The 14,085-nt window shown below is 40.8% G+C and overlaps 1 protein-coding gene across 14 annotated transcripts in view; it reads right to left on the reverse strand.

Moving 5' to 3' along the window:
• LOC139753130 (uncharacterized) overlaps window positions 1-14,085 on the reverse strand; it is a 250,412-nt gene that overhangs the window by 173,268 nt on the left and 63,059 nt on the right. For all 14 annotated transcript variants that reach the window (XR_011713652.1, XM_071669258.1, XM_071669260.1 and 11 more), the window contains exons 2-5: window positions 10,553-10,822; window positions 5,844-6,015; window positions 5,454-5,615; window positions 194-372 (exon numbers count right to left, since the gene is read on the reverse strand). Coding sequence is in view for 13 of the 14 variants with exons in the window: in XM_071669258.1 (XP_071525359.1) it covers window positions 194-372; window positions 5,454-5,615; window positions 5,844-6,015; window positions 10,553-10,822 (783 nt within the window). In the remaining variant the exon portion in view is untranslated. The remainder of the gene's footprint in view (window positions 1-193; window positions 373-5,453; window positions 5,616-5,843; window positions 6,016-10,552; window positions 10,823-14,085) is intronic.

A 14,085-nucleotide genomic window follows, 5' to 3' on the forward strand; every position in this document is an offset into this window, starting at 1 on the left:
GGGAAAATTTCTCACTTGGTTCCTTGCTCTGCTCCTCCTTTAGGAAAGTAATACTGGAAGGGAGGATTTCTAACCACCTGGACCCATCCCTCTTAGTCACCTTCTACGACTAGCAGGGAATACATGGGAAGTATTCTTTCTCCCTTATTCCTAGATAAAACACACTTGAAAAAAAACGTTCTTTAAAACATACCTTTTATTTTCAACTGAGATGCTGCTTTAAGAAGGCCTGGTAAATCATTGGATTTGACAAGTGTTTCCCCCTTGTACATGTAGTTGAGCAGACCACGAAGTTCTTGTATGGTAATATCACGAAGAACAACAACTGGATTGGAGTGTGTTACAGTTTTGAACATTTCCTCAAAGCTCTCACTGTGGGATAAAATATATTACAGAAATATTAGCTATGATAATCATGAATCTGGAAATATTTTTTTCCCAAACATATTTGCCATTTCCCACTTTAGCGAGGTAGCATCAAGAACAGAGAACCGAGCCTTTGAGGAAAAATCCTCACGTGGTTCCCTTCTCTGTTCATTCTTTGGAAATGTAAAAACTGGAGAGGAGGATTTACAGCCCCCCCCCCCCCCTCTCTCTCTCTCTCTCTCAAAAATCTGTTAAAATAATTAAGGTAAAAAAAATCAAGGAAATCACTACAGCAACATACAAATGGCAATCAAATTTGATGTAGGAAACAGCATATATGTGTCAGAGGTGGAGGGAACAAGGAGAAGCGGGAGACCAAACTGGAGGTGGAAGGATGGAGTGAAAATGATTTTGAGCAATCAGGGCCTGAACATACAGGAGGGTGAAAGGTGTGCAGGGAATAGAGCGAAATGGAATGGTGAAAGGTGTATAGGGAATTGAGTGAATTGGAACGATGTGGTATACTGGGGTGGACGTGCTGTCAATGGATTGAACCAGGGCATGTGAAGTGTCTGGGGTAAACCATGGAAAGGTCTGCGGGGTGCTGATGTGGAAAGGGAGCTGTGGTATTGGTGCATTACACATGACAGCTAGAGACCAAGTGTGAACATGTGTGGCCTTTTTGTCTTTTCCTCGTATACCAGGGTTGACATGCTGTCAACGGATTGAACAAGGGCATGTGAAGCATCGAGGGTAAACCATGGAAAGTTTTGTGAGGCCTGGAATTGGAAAGGGAGCTGAGGTTTTGGTGCATTACACATGACAGCTAGAGACTGAGTGTGAAAGAATGTGGTCTTTTGTCTTTTCATAGTGCTAACTCGTGGGGGAAGGGGGGGATGCTATTTCATGTGTGGCGGGGTGGCAACAGGAATGAATAAAGGCAGAGATATGAATATGTATATGTGTATATGTCTGTGTATGAATATATATGATATGTTGAAATGTATAGGTATGTATATATGCGTGTGAGAGCGTGTATGTATATACATGTGCATGTGGAAGGGTTGGGCCATTATTTTGTCTGTTTCCTTGCGCTTCCTCACTAACGCAGGAGACAGCGACAAAGCAAAATAAATAAATAAATCTTTTTTTAATTTTATTTTGCTTTGTCGCTGTCTCCCGCGTTTGCGAGGTAGCGCAAGGAAACAGATGAAAGAAATGGCCCAACCCACCCCCATACACAATGTATACACACACACGTCCACACACGCAAATATACATACCTATACATCTCACTGTACATATATATATACATACACAGACACATACATATATGCCCATGCACACAATTCACACTGTCTGCCCCCATTCACTCCCATTGCCACCTCGCCACACATGGAATACCTTTCCCCTCCCCCCTCATGTGTGCGAGGTAGCACTAGGAAAAGACAACAAAGGCCCCATTCGTTCACACTCAGTCTCTAGCTGCCATGCAATAATGCCCGAAACCACAGCTCCCTTTCCACATCCAGGCACCACACAACTTTCCATGGTTTACCACAGATGCTTCACATGCCCCGATTCAATCCACTGACAGCACGTCAACCCCGGTATACCACATCGATCCAATTCACTCTATTCCTTGCCCGCCTTTCACCCTCCTGCATGTTCAGGCCCCGATCACTCAAAATCTTTTTCACTCCATCTTTCCACCTCCAATTTGGTCTCCAATTCACTCTATTCCTTGCCCTCCTTTCACCCTCCTGCATGTTCAGGCCCCGATCACACAAAATCTTTTTCACTCAATCTTTCCACCTCCAATTTGGTCTCCCAATTCTCCTCGTTCCCTCCACCTCCAACACATATATCCTCTTGGTCAATCTTTCCTCACTCATTCTCTCCATGTGCCCAAACCATTTCAAAACTTTTTTTTTTTTTTTGTCTCCCGCATTTGCGAGGTAGCGCAAGGAAACAGAAGAAAAAATGGCCCAACCGACCCCCATACACATGTATATACACACACGTCCACACACACAAATATACATACCTATACATCTCAATGTACACATATATATGCACACACAGACATACATATATACCCATGCACACAATTCACACTGTCTGCCTTTATTCATTCCCATCGCCACCTCACCACACATGGAATACCATGCCCCTCCCCCCTCATGTGTGCGAGGTAGCGCAAGGAAACAGACGAAAGAAATGGCCCAACCCACCCCCATACACATGTATATACATACGTCCACACACGCAAATATACATACCTACACAGCTTTCCATGGTTTACCCCAGACGCCTCACATGCCCTGATTCAATCCGCTGACAGCACGTCAACCCCGATATACCACATCGCTCCAATTCACTCTATTCCTTGCCCTCCTTTCACCCTCCTGCATGTTCAGGCCCCGATCACACAAAATCTTTTTCACTCCATCTTTCCACCTCCAATTTGGTCTCCCTCTTCTCCTCGTTCCCTCCACCTCCGACACATATATCCTCTTGGTCAATCTTTCCTCACTCATTCTCTCCATGTGCCCAAACCATTTCAAAACACCTTCTTCTGCTCTCTCAACCACGCTCTTTTTATTTCCACACATCTCTCTTACCCTTACATTACTTACTCGATCAAACCACCTCACACCACACATTGTCCTCAAACATCTCATTTCCAGCACATCCATCCTCCTGCGCACAACTCTATCCATAGCCCACGCCTCGCAACCATACAACATTGTTGGAACCACTATTCCTTCAAACATACCCATTTTTGCTTTCCGAGATAATGTTCTCGACTTCCACACATTCTTCAAGGCTCCCAGAATTTTCACCCCCTCCCCCACCCTATGATCCACTTCCGCTTCCATGGTTCCATCCGCTGCCAGATCCACTCCCAGATATCTAAAACACTTCACTTCCTCCAGTTTTTCTACATTCAAACTCACCTCCCAATTGACTTGACCCTCAACCCTACTGTACCTAATAACCTTGCTCTTATTCACATTTACTCTTAACTTTCTTCTTTCACACACTTTACCAAACTCAGTCACCAGCTTCTGCAGTTTCTCACAAGAATCAGCCACCAGTGCTGTATCATCAGCGAACAACAACTGACTCACTTCCCAAGCTCTCTCATCCCCAGCAGACTTCATACTTGCCCCTCTTTCCAAAACTCTTGCATTCACCTCTCTAACAACCCCATCCATAAACAAATTAAACAACCATGGAGACATCACACACCCCTGCCGCAAACCTACATTCACTGAGAACCAATCACTTTCCTCTCTTCCTACACGTACACATGCCTTACATCCTCGATAAAAACTTTTCACTGCTTCTAACAACTTTCCTCCCACACCATATATTCTTAATACCTTCCACAGAGCATCTCTATCAACTCTATCATATGCCTTCTCCAGATCCATAAATGCTACATACAAATCCATTTGCTTTTCTAAGTATTTCTCACATACATTCTTCAAAGCAAACACCTGATCCACACATCCTCTACCACTTCTGAAACCACACTGCTCTTCCCCAATCTGATGCTCTGTACATGCCTTCACCCTCTCAATCAATATCCTCCCATATAATTTACCAGGAATACTCAACAAACTTATACCTCTGTAATTTGAGCACTCACTCTTATCCCCTTTGCCTTTGTACAATGGCACTATGCACGCATTCCGCCAATCCTCAGGCACCTCACCATGAGTCATACATACATTAAGTAACCTTACCAACCAGTCAACAATACAGTCACCCCCTTTTTTAATAAATTCCACTGCAATACCATCCAAACCTGCTGCCTTGCCGGCTTTCATCTTCCGCAAAGCTTTCACTACCTCTTCTCTGTTTACCAAATCATTTTCCCTAACCCTCTCACTTTGCACACCACCTCGACCAAAACACCCTATATCTGCCACTCTGTCATCAAACACATTCAGCAAACCTTCAAAATACTCACTCCATCTCCTTCTCACATCACCACTACTTGTTATCACCTCCCCATTTGCGCCCTTCACTGAAGTTCCCATTTGCTCCCTTGTCTTACGCACTTTATTTACCTCCTTCCAGAACATCTTTTTATTCTCCCTAAAATTTAATGATACTCTCTCACCCCAACTCTCATTTGCCCTCTTTTTCACCTCTTGCCCCTTTCTCTTGACCTCCTGTCTCTTTCTTTTATACATCTCCCACTCAATTGCATTTTTTCCCTGCAAAAATCGTCCAAATGCCTCTCTCTTCTCTTTCACTAATACTCTTACTTCTTCATCCCACCACTCACTACCCTTTCTAATCAACCCACCTCCCACTCTTCTCATGCCACAAGCATCTTTTGCGCAATCCATCACTGATTCCCTAAATACATCCCATTCCTCCCCACTCCCCTTACTCAACAAACTTATACCTCTGTAATTTGAGCACTCACTCTTATCCCCTTTGCCTTTGTACAATGGCACTATGCACGCATTCCGCCAATCATCAGGCACCTCACCATGAGTCATACATACATTAAATAACCTTACCAACCAGTCAACAATACAGTCACCCCCTTTTTTAATAAATTCCACTGCAATACCATCCAAACCTGCTGCCTTGCTGGCTTTCATCTTCCGCAAAGCTTTTACTACCTCTTCTCTGTTTACCAGGAGGTCAAGAGAAAGGTGCAAGAGGTGAAAAAGAGGGCAAATGAGAGTTGGGGTGAGAGAGTATCATTAAATTTTAGGGAGAATAAAAAGATGTTCTGGAAGGAGGTAAATAAAGTGCGTAAGACAAGGGAGCACTTGGGAACTTCAGTGAAGGGTGCAAATGGGGAGGTGATAACAAGTAGTAATGATGTGAGAAGGAGATGGAGTGAGTATTTTGAAGGTTTGTTGAATGTGTTTGATGATAGAGTGGCAGATATAGGATGTTTTGGTCGAGGTGGTGTGCAAAGTGAGAGGGTTAGGGAAAATGATTTGGTAAACAGAGAAGAGGTAGTAAAAGCTTTGGGAACATATCCCTATTTTATCCAATATACCATTTGGTTTGCTAAGATTTACAGTTCATGCATCTTTTTAGAAACACACCTGCATGTTGCCAAAACTAGTCGATGAGCTTGTACAAACTGACCATCAGCCATTAGGGTGCAGTCTGTGAGTTGATTGTGGCGCAGCAGACGCTCACATACAGACAAAAACCGTGTCTCTGTGTTGCTTGACCGGAGATGAAGACGATTCAACTTTCTAGCACTAAAGAAAACTTATTTCAATTTCATATAGATAAAGGAAAAGGGATCATTTGAACTAGTTCAGCAGTAGTCCACATTACAACTGCATATAAATCTGAAAATCATGATCTATAAAATCTAAATTAAGATTTGGCAAACAGTATACAAGTCAAAAATAACTGTCTATCAGCTTACCTCAATCTAATAACTTCTAAATAACAAGACAGGCAAGTAATATGCTGCTTCTTACTTGTCTCCCTGAAGTTCGCCCAACTTCAGCTGGGGGTGCTTGCCACGGAGATGCCTTAGCATTGACGATGTGTTTCCGTGCTTGGCCAGCTTTTCATTACATATCCTGCAGCTCACTTTGTCAGTGCCCTCCTCTTGAAAATGCCTCCACACTGTTGACCTTTTCTTCTTCACTGGAGATTAACAATAAAAATACATAAAAAATAAATGCAGGATTTCTTTAACCAATGGTAATAAATATAGAACTATGCAGTTCTAGTAATCACAGAATTATCAGCAAAAACTACTTCAAGTCTTAGATCAAGACATAGGAACTGTAAATGGAGTGTGTGACAAATGGAGAACACTTATAAGTCTCACCCCAAGTTTATGATAAAAGATCTATTCATCAATAAAGTATTTTTCCAAGTTATTTCATGACACAGCATTGGGAACAATGGGCTCATCTACACACAAATGCTTGTGGTCATGTTTTGGTCATCAACCTATCCACATAACATTTGAAGCTCAACGCATTCTGTATACATCTCTCCACAAGAATGGAAACAAAAACACTCAAAGCATTCCTATAAAAGAATGTACATATTGGTTTGATTCAAGAACTATGAAATAGTTGCTTCTTGTTTGAGCTTTATGGCCATATAACTGAAAAAAATGGTTGGCTGTTGTGTGAAAAGGGGAACTGTAAACATGACAAACTGATGAAAAAGCAAATTAAGAGATAATAGCCGGGTGGCGTTAATAACGGAGGACTGGGCCTTTGGGGGAATGTCCTCGCCTGGCCCACTTCTGTGTTCCTTCTTTTGGAAAATTAGAAAAGAAATGAGAGGGGGGGATTTCCAGCCCCCCGCTCCATCCCCTTTTGGTCGCCTTCTATGATAGGGGATAGGGGAGAAAGAATACTTCCCACGTATTCCCTGTGTGTCGTAGAAGGCGACTAAAAGGGAAGGGAGCGGGGGGCTGGAAATCCTCCCCTCTCGTTTTTTTATTCTATTTTTAATTTTCCAAAAGAAGGAACAGAGAAGAGGGCCAGGTGAGGATATTCCCTCAAGGGCCCAGTCCTCTGTTCTTAACGCTACCTCGCTATCGCGGGAAATAGCGAATATTATGAAAAAAAAAAAAAAAAATATCAATAATCATAGTTTACTAAATTTTGTAAAAAGTATAAAAACTTGGATGAATGAAATAAGAAAAGGGCTGAGGAAAAATAATCAATGATGGGATAATGAAAAAATTATGAAAACAGTTTCTTGTATTCACACTTGGATTTCCCAAAACAAAGACTACACTGGAGTATCAACAATAATAGAATAATTCAGTATAATTGAAAAAATCACCAAATATAATGCACATATCCCCCAAGAGTTTACAGAGCTCTTTAGTAATAGAAATCTTGGTATACCACAGTAATACCTTCCAGACCCCAGCTCCCTAAATGTCGGACTCTCGATAAATCATACACAGTTCTGTACTATGCTTTGAACACCACAGGGCATCCAGGTTAGAAAGGGGAAAAAAATTTCTCAAAACACTGAGTCCAAGTCTAAAAATTGTATTTAATGACAACTACCAGCATCACAAGTCTGAGAGTTCTGTTACACTGAGTTTTTAATAGTCAGTTTCAACAAATTATAAGAATTCACTCTCCTTTTCCTTTGCAGATAGAAATATTTCTGAAAAAAGATTGCCAGTAAAGGTATAAAATAAATATATATAGATTAATCAGCGTCTGGGATAAACCATGGAAAGTTCTGTGGGGGCCTGGATGTGGAGAGAGAGCTGTGGTTTCGGTGCATTATTACATGACAGCTAGAGACTGAATGTGAACGAATGGGGCCCTTGTTGTCTATTCCTAGCGCTACCTCGCACACATGAGGGGGGAGGGGGTTGTTATTCCATGTGTGACGAGGTGGCGATGGGAATGAATAAAGGCAGACAGTATGAATTATGTACATGTGTATATATGTATATGTGTGTGTGTATATATGTATAGGTATGTATACTTGCATGTGTGAACATGTATGTATATACATGTGTATGTGGGTGGGTTCCGCCATTCTTTCGTCTGTTTCCTTGCGCTACCTCACTAACACGGGAGACAGCGACTAAGCAAAATAAATAAAAATGTGCATGTGTGGGTTGGGCCATTCTTCATCTGTTTCTTTGCGCTACCTCGCTAACGCGGAAGACAGCGGTTAAGTATTATAATAATATATAATAATAGATTAATTAGGAATCCCCTCTATCTAATCACCTTTCTTCTTACAGCAAAACATGACATAAGCAAAAAATGCCATAAGCAAAGGCCATCTTCAGTGAAAGAAACAAAGAGCAAGAAAAAGAAGGCAGAAAAAAATGAGGACTCCACAGGGTTTTTAGACTTTATTCTCAAATATAGAAAAACCAAAGCTGTTTACAGGAAGCTATTCAGGGGAAGGGTGAGGTATCAGAACAATCAATCCAAGAAAGCCTGGTCTCCACACACAATCTGTGGGAATTATCAGACAAATTCATGTCATGGGTCCAAGCCTTGGAGGCAAGGATATTGGTAGTCAGTACATGAGAACTGTGGCCAAAATAATAACTGTACTACAGAGAGAGAGCAGCAGCATTGTGACAGAGAATGGTGATGCCAGACAACGCTTTTGATTCCACTTTGGTTAAAAGAGAAGTGGAGGAAGAGCAGCCCCAGATGTGTGAGCAGCACTCCATTCCAGGGGGAATAATACCTTTGTAGACATGATACAGCTACTCAAAAGAGAAATAATTATGGCACCTATTCAACATTTCCAGCCTCTGTGAAGCAGGCTTTGTTATGCAGATTATGTTGGGTTTCAAGAATACATTGGAGGATGTTATGGCCAACATGCTTGTGTTATTATTGGGTTGAACTGTGATATTCAAAACTGAACAGAAGGATACAAGTGATTTTTCATGACCTAAAAAAAGTCAAATTGCAAGTTCATGAATATTTCTGACCAACTTTCATTTAAAAACGGTTTCAGAACAGAACTGACAAAGATTTCAAGAAGAGGGCAGATATTGGAAAAGCAAATTTCACAGGCAAAAATGGCATAAAGTGCACAAGCTCACGATGCTGCTTTTAAACCAGATAGTTTTTTCTTTTTACTGTAATCCATCATGTGGTTTATCTATCTAAATATCTTTTATGCTAATTATCTCCAGGAATTCCCATTAAAGAGGTGGCCACTTATCCATGTCCTTGCATGCCTCTCAAGTATATACCATTACTAGCATTCTTCCACAATTTCTCTCCCTCCAGCATTCTTCCACTCTATTTTCCTATGTCACAGGTGGTCTTCCTCACACACCAATCCCTTTGTTGTACTATCAATTACTCTCCTTGTAAACTACTCATCTTGAATCATTTCCACATGCCAAAACCACCTCAAAGTGTTGCATTTCACATTATCAGTACACAATTCATTTCCTCTGCATTCCCTGCTATACATCTCTCATACATCCCCTCATTTCTTTCTTCATTCCGTAATCATATCACATGATCCTCTCAAATAACTCATTTCCAGAGTCTGGATTCTCAACTTCTGTGGCTAATTCCACGTCCATGTTTTGGTTGCAAAGGTCAAGGTCAGGACTATGCTGTCCCTTAATCCCTTCTTCATTTCCATATCGACACCTCTATCCTTCATTATTCTATCAAGGGACTCAACAGCTTGTACCGTATACAGCTCTCTTCCTTACCTCTCCTTACATATCACCAAACTTACTGAAGATGGCTCCTATATACTTAACTTCTCTCATTTCTTCCAATCTTACTCCCCCAATATCTACAACACTGTTTAGCACACTTCCTTCTTTCACTCTACACGGTTTTGCAAAATCTATATTTCCATTCTGTTTCCTTTCAAACACCATTACTTTACTCTTACTCGCATTTACCATTAATTGCTTATGCTTACACACATCATGAAACACACTTACAATATTCTGCAACTCCTCTTCAATCTCAGCAAACAACACAGTATCATCCACAAACAAGCTTGTCACTAACCACTATATCTCACCACCACGCTACATCTCTGCACCCCATTTTCGTAGTTTTACTTTCATCTCTCTTATCACTGCATCCATATATATGTTAAAAAAGCTGCAGTGACATCACACAGCCCTCCCTCACACCCACATGAATACCAAAACTTTCACTCAACCATCCATCTATTCTTATACATGCATTCGGTACTTAACAGAAGACTTTCACACTACCTAGCAGTTGTCCCCTTACCCAATATATCTATGAAACATCCCATAATGCATGCCACTGGACTCTCTCATGTGATTTCTCGAAATCCATAAAAGCTGCATACAGCTTTTTACCTTTCACTTAATACTTTTCCAGAGTCATTTTCACAACAAAAATCTGATCTATATATCGCCTACCATTCGTAAAACCCCCTTGCTCCTTACTTATACTGCATTCGGTCACTTCCATCACTATCAATAAACACACTGCATGTGGTCTCAAAACAGAAATCCCTGTGCTCTATAGAAGAGGCAGGAAAATAGAGCTACAGACAATTTACTGCAGTACAGTGATCCTCACTCAAAGAAAGCATAAAAAGTAAGATTTAAAAAGAATGCACAATCAAGAGCAGTCAAACTACTAACAATTCAAGTTTCATTTCAGTAATCAACTTTCCTATTCTCCATTCTCCATTGTTTTTGAGTTACCTGATACATCCAGTGGGGGAAGAGCTTCAACTACTTCCTCCACCTGCTGTTCTTCTATTTGCCAAGACACTGCTTCACCAGTTACAGTGGGACCCTCAGCATTCAATAAACAATGCATCAGCTCTGGGTGCTTTCCCCGGAGGTGTCGCAGCATCATGGAAGTGTTTCCATATTTAGTAAGTCGTTTATGACATGTTCTGCATACCACTTTATTTTCCCCTTCTTCTTCAAAGTGCCTCCACACTGCAGACCGCTTCTTTTGCATTGTACCTTTAGAGAAATTTATTAATTAGTCCTTTTACTGGATATGCTCTATACTCATAAAGGTAACTTTGCAATGAGCAAAATCATCTTTATGACAAGCTACAGTCATGATCAGAAGTCTTTATTAAGTCTAGGCCCTAAATAAAAAAAAAGGTGGAAGAAGAAATGAGGACAGGTAGCTGAGAAAAATAATAAAAACTAAAGCAAAATTAAGCTACACAGGCATATGGAGCAAGCAAAAATATAATCTAGTCCAGTATCTTTTTAAATGATACAAGGAAAGGCTAGCAACCCCAACACATGAAGTTTAAAATGGCTCTGAGCATCACTTCAACACTTTAAAGACAACTTTGTAGCCAAAACATATATTTGCAAGTAAACATTTCATAAAGCAACCTATAGATCAGGAAGGCTCATATACTGTAGAGCTTCCCTTCTAAACATGATCTATAAATATTTGTGTTGGAAATCAGTTTGAATTTCACAATCAACAAGATAAATCAGATTAAATGTATATTTGGCAAAGACAACTGTTCCTTTAAGCATGCCAATTACTCTTAATTTCTTTTGGTATCATTTTCAATTTGTTTATATTACCTTCTTGTAAATATGAAAATTGTGTGAGTCAATTGTGAAACATTTCCAAAGAAATTTGAATGAGTATATAAAAAATTGAGAATGAGAGAAACGTGGTTGCAATGGGTGATATGCAAGTGAAAGTGGGATGTCACAGAATTGGCTTAATTGTTACAGGTAAATAGGGAGTGCCTGAAGTAAATGAGAATGGAAGTTATCTTATGGATGTCTATGCTGAGAGGGGTTTATTCCTTGCAAACACCTTTTTTCTGCACAAGAAGATCCACAGGTATACATGGATAAGAAAAGATGGAGAAGAGTTAATGGCTTTGACTATGTGGCAATGGGTGAAAGACTGGGAAAGGCTGTGCTACATGTTAGATTTGAGAGGACTCTTCACAGACCCTGACCATTTTGCAATTCTTGTGGGGATGAAAAGCAGGGTGAAGTGGAGGTATGGTGTAAGGATGAATGGAGAGGTAAAATTGTTGGCAAGAGAGATGATGAGGCAGACTAAATGGAAGTGCAATGAATGTAGGGAAGTGTGAATGAGGTGTTTAAAATGCTTAGAGAAATACTATTAAAGGCTGTAGAATTTCTTGTTGAATACAAGGTGGTGAGATATAGGTATAATAAGGGCAATGCATGGAGGAGATTAGAAAAGTTGTGGAAGATAAGAAAAAGGCATACAGTATATTGCTTAAAATGAATGTAACAGTGGAAGTTCAACAAACGAGGAGGGAAGAACATAAAATGTGTAAGCAGAAAGCTGATCGAGGAAGGCAAGAAACACTAGATGAAGATCTTGAAAGAAAGTCAAGTGAGAAGTTTAAGGAAAATAAGAAATTGTACTAGAAAGAGGTGAAAAAAGGAAAGACATGGATGTAAGAGTGGAAATGTTAAAGTGAAGTAAGGAAGGGGAGTTGTTGGTTGTTGAATCAAAAGGAGGAAGTGAAAGGAAGATGGAAAGAGTATTTTGAAGAACTGATGAATGTGGAAGAAAGTGAAGTATCAGGTGTTACATGCAAGGGTATTGAGGAAGGGAAAGAGGACAAAAGCACAAGGGCTTAAAGCAAAAAGGGAGGTAGGGCAATAATGAGGCTGAAGGTAGGAATGGCACCTGAAGTGGATTGGATTATGGTTGAAATGCTGAAGTATGGATGTGAAACTGTGATAAGAGTGAATGCATCTGATAAGAACTTTGTGTGGAAACACACGGTTGTGCCGGGTGATTGGGTGAAAGCTATTACCGTTCCTTTATTCAAAGGTGTTATGAATGGATGTAGCAGTTTTAGAGGAATTAGTCTGTTAAATATACCAGGAAAAGTGTAAGCAAGAATGATGACTGATAAGAGTGGTGGAAGAGACAATGCACAACAGCAAGGGGTGTTTCATGAAGAGTAAGGGATGTAAGGATCAGACTTTTGTGGTAAAGATGAATGTGGAAAAGTATTTTGCAAAAGGTAAGAAGTTGTTTTTATGGATCTGAAGAAAGCCTATACCAGAGTCGAGTGGAACGCTTCACCAGATATATGATATATGGCGCAGGGGGACAACTGGTGGAAGGTGTGAAAGCCTTCTATAGAGGAGTGAATGCACATGTAATAGTGGATGGAGAGTTGGATGAAAGTTTCAGCATACGTGAGTGTGAGGCAGGGCCGTGTGATGTCACCATGGTTTTTTAAAATATTATTATACTTTGTTGCTGTCTCCTGCATTAGCCAGGTAGTGCAAAGAAACAGACCAAACAGTGGCCCAGCCCACCCACATACGCATGTATAAACATACAAGTCCACACACGCATATATACATTTCAACATATACATATATATACATACACAGACATATATACACATATATACACACGTACATAATCATTGCTTGCTGCCTTTATTCATTCCCGTCACCACCCCGGCACACATGAAATGACAACCCCATTCCCCGGCATGTGCGTGAGGTAGCACTAAGAAAAGACAACAAAAGCCACATTTGTTCACACTCAGTCTCTGGCTGTCATGTATAATGCACCGAAACCACAGCTCCCTTTCCACATCCAAGCCCCACAAAACTTTCCATGGTTTACCCCAGACGCTTCACATGCCCTGGTTCAATCACCTGACAGCACATCGACCCCAGTATACCATACCACGCCTTTCACCCTCCTGCATGTTCAAGCCCCGATCGCTCAAAATCTTTTTCACTCCATCCTTCCACCTCCAATTTGGTCTCCCACTTCTCCTCGTTCCCTTCACATGACACATATATCCTCTTTGTCAATCTTTCCTCACTCATTCTCTCCATGTGACCCTCTCAACTACACTCTTTTTATTACCACACATCTCTCTTACCCTTACATTACTTACTCAGTCAAACCACCTCACACCACATATTGTCCTCAAATATCTCATTTCCAACACATCCAACCTCCTCTGTATAACCCTATCTATAGCCCTTGCCTCACAACCATATAACATTGTTGGAACTACTATTCCCTCAAACATAACCATTTTTGCTCTTCAAGATAATGTCTCTCCTTCCACACATTTTCATCGCTCCCAGAACCTTCACCTTCTCCCCCACCCTGTAACTCAATTCCACTTCCAGGGTGCCATCTGTTGCTAAGTCCACTCCCAGATATCTAAAACATTAACTTCCTCAAATTTTTCTCCATTCAAACTTACATCCCAATTAAT

Source organism: Panulirus ornatus, chromosome 14 (genome assembly GCF_036320965.1).
Source record: "Panulirus ornatus isolate Po-2019 chromosome 14, ASM3632096v1, whole genome shotgun sequence".
In the NCBI taxonomy this organism is placed as follows: domain Eukaryota; kingdom Metazoa; phylum Arthropoda; class Malacostraca; order Decapoda; family Palinuridae; genus Panulirus; species Panulirus ornatus.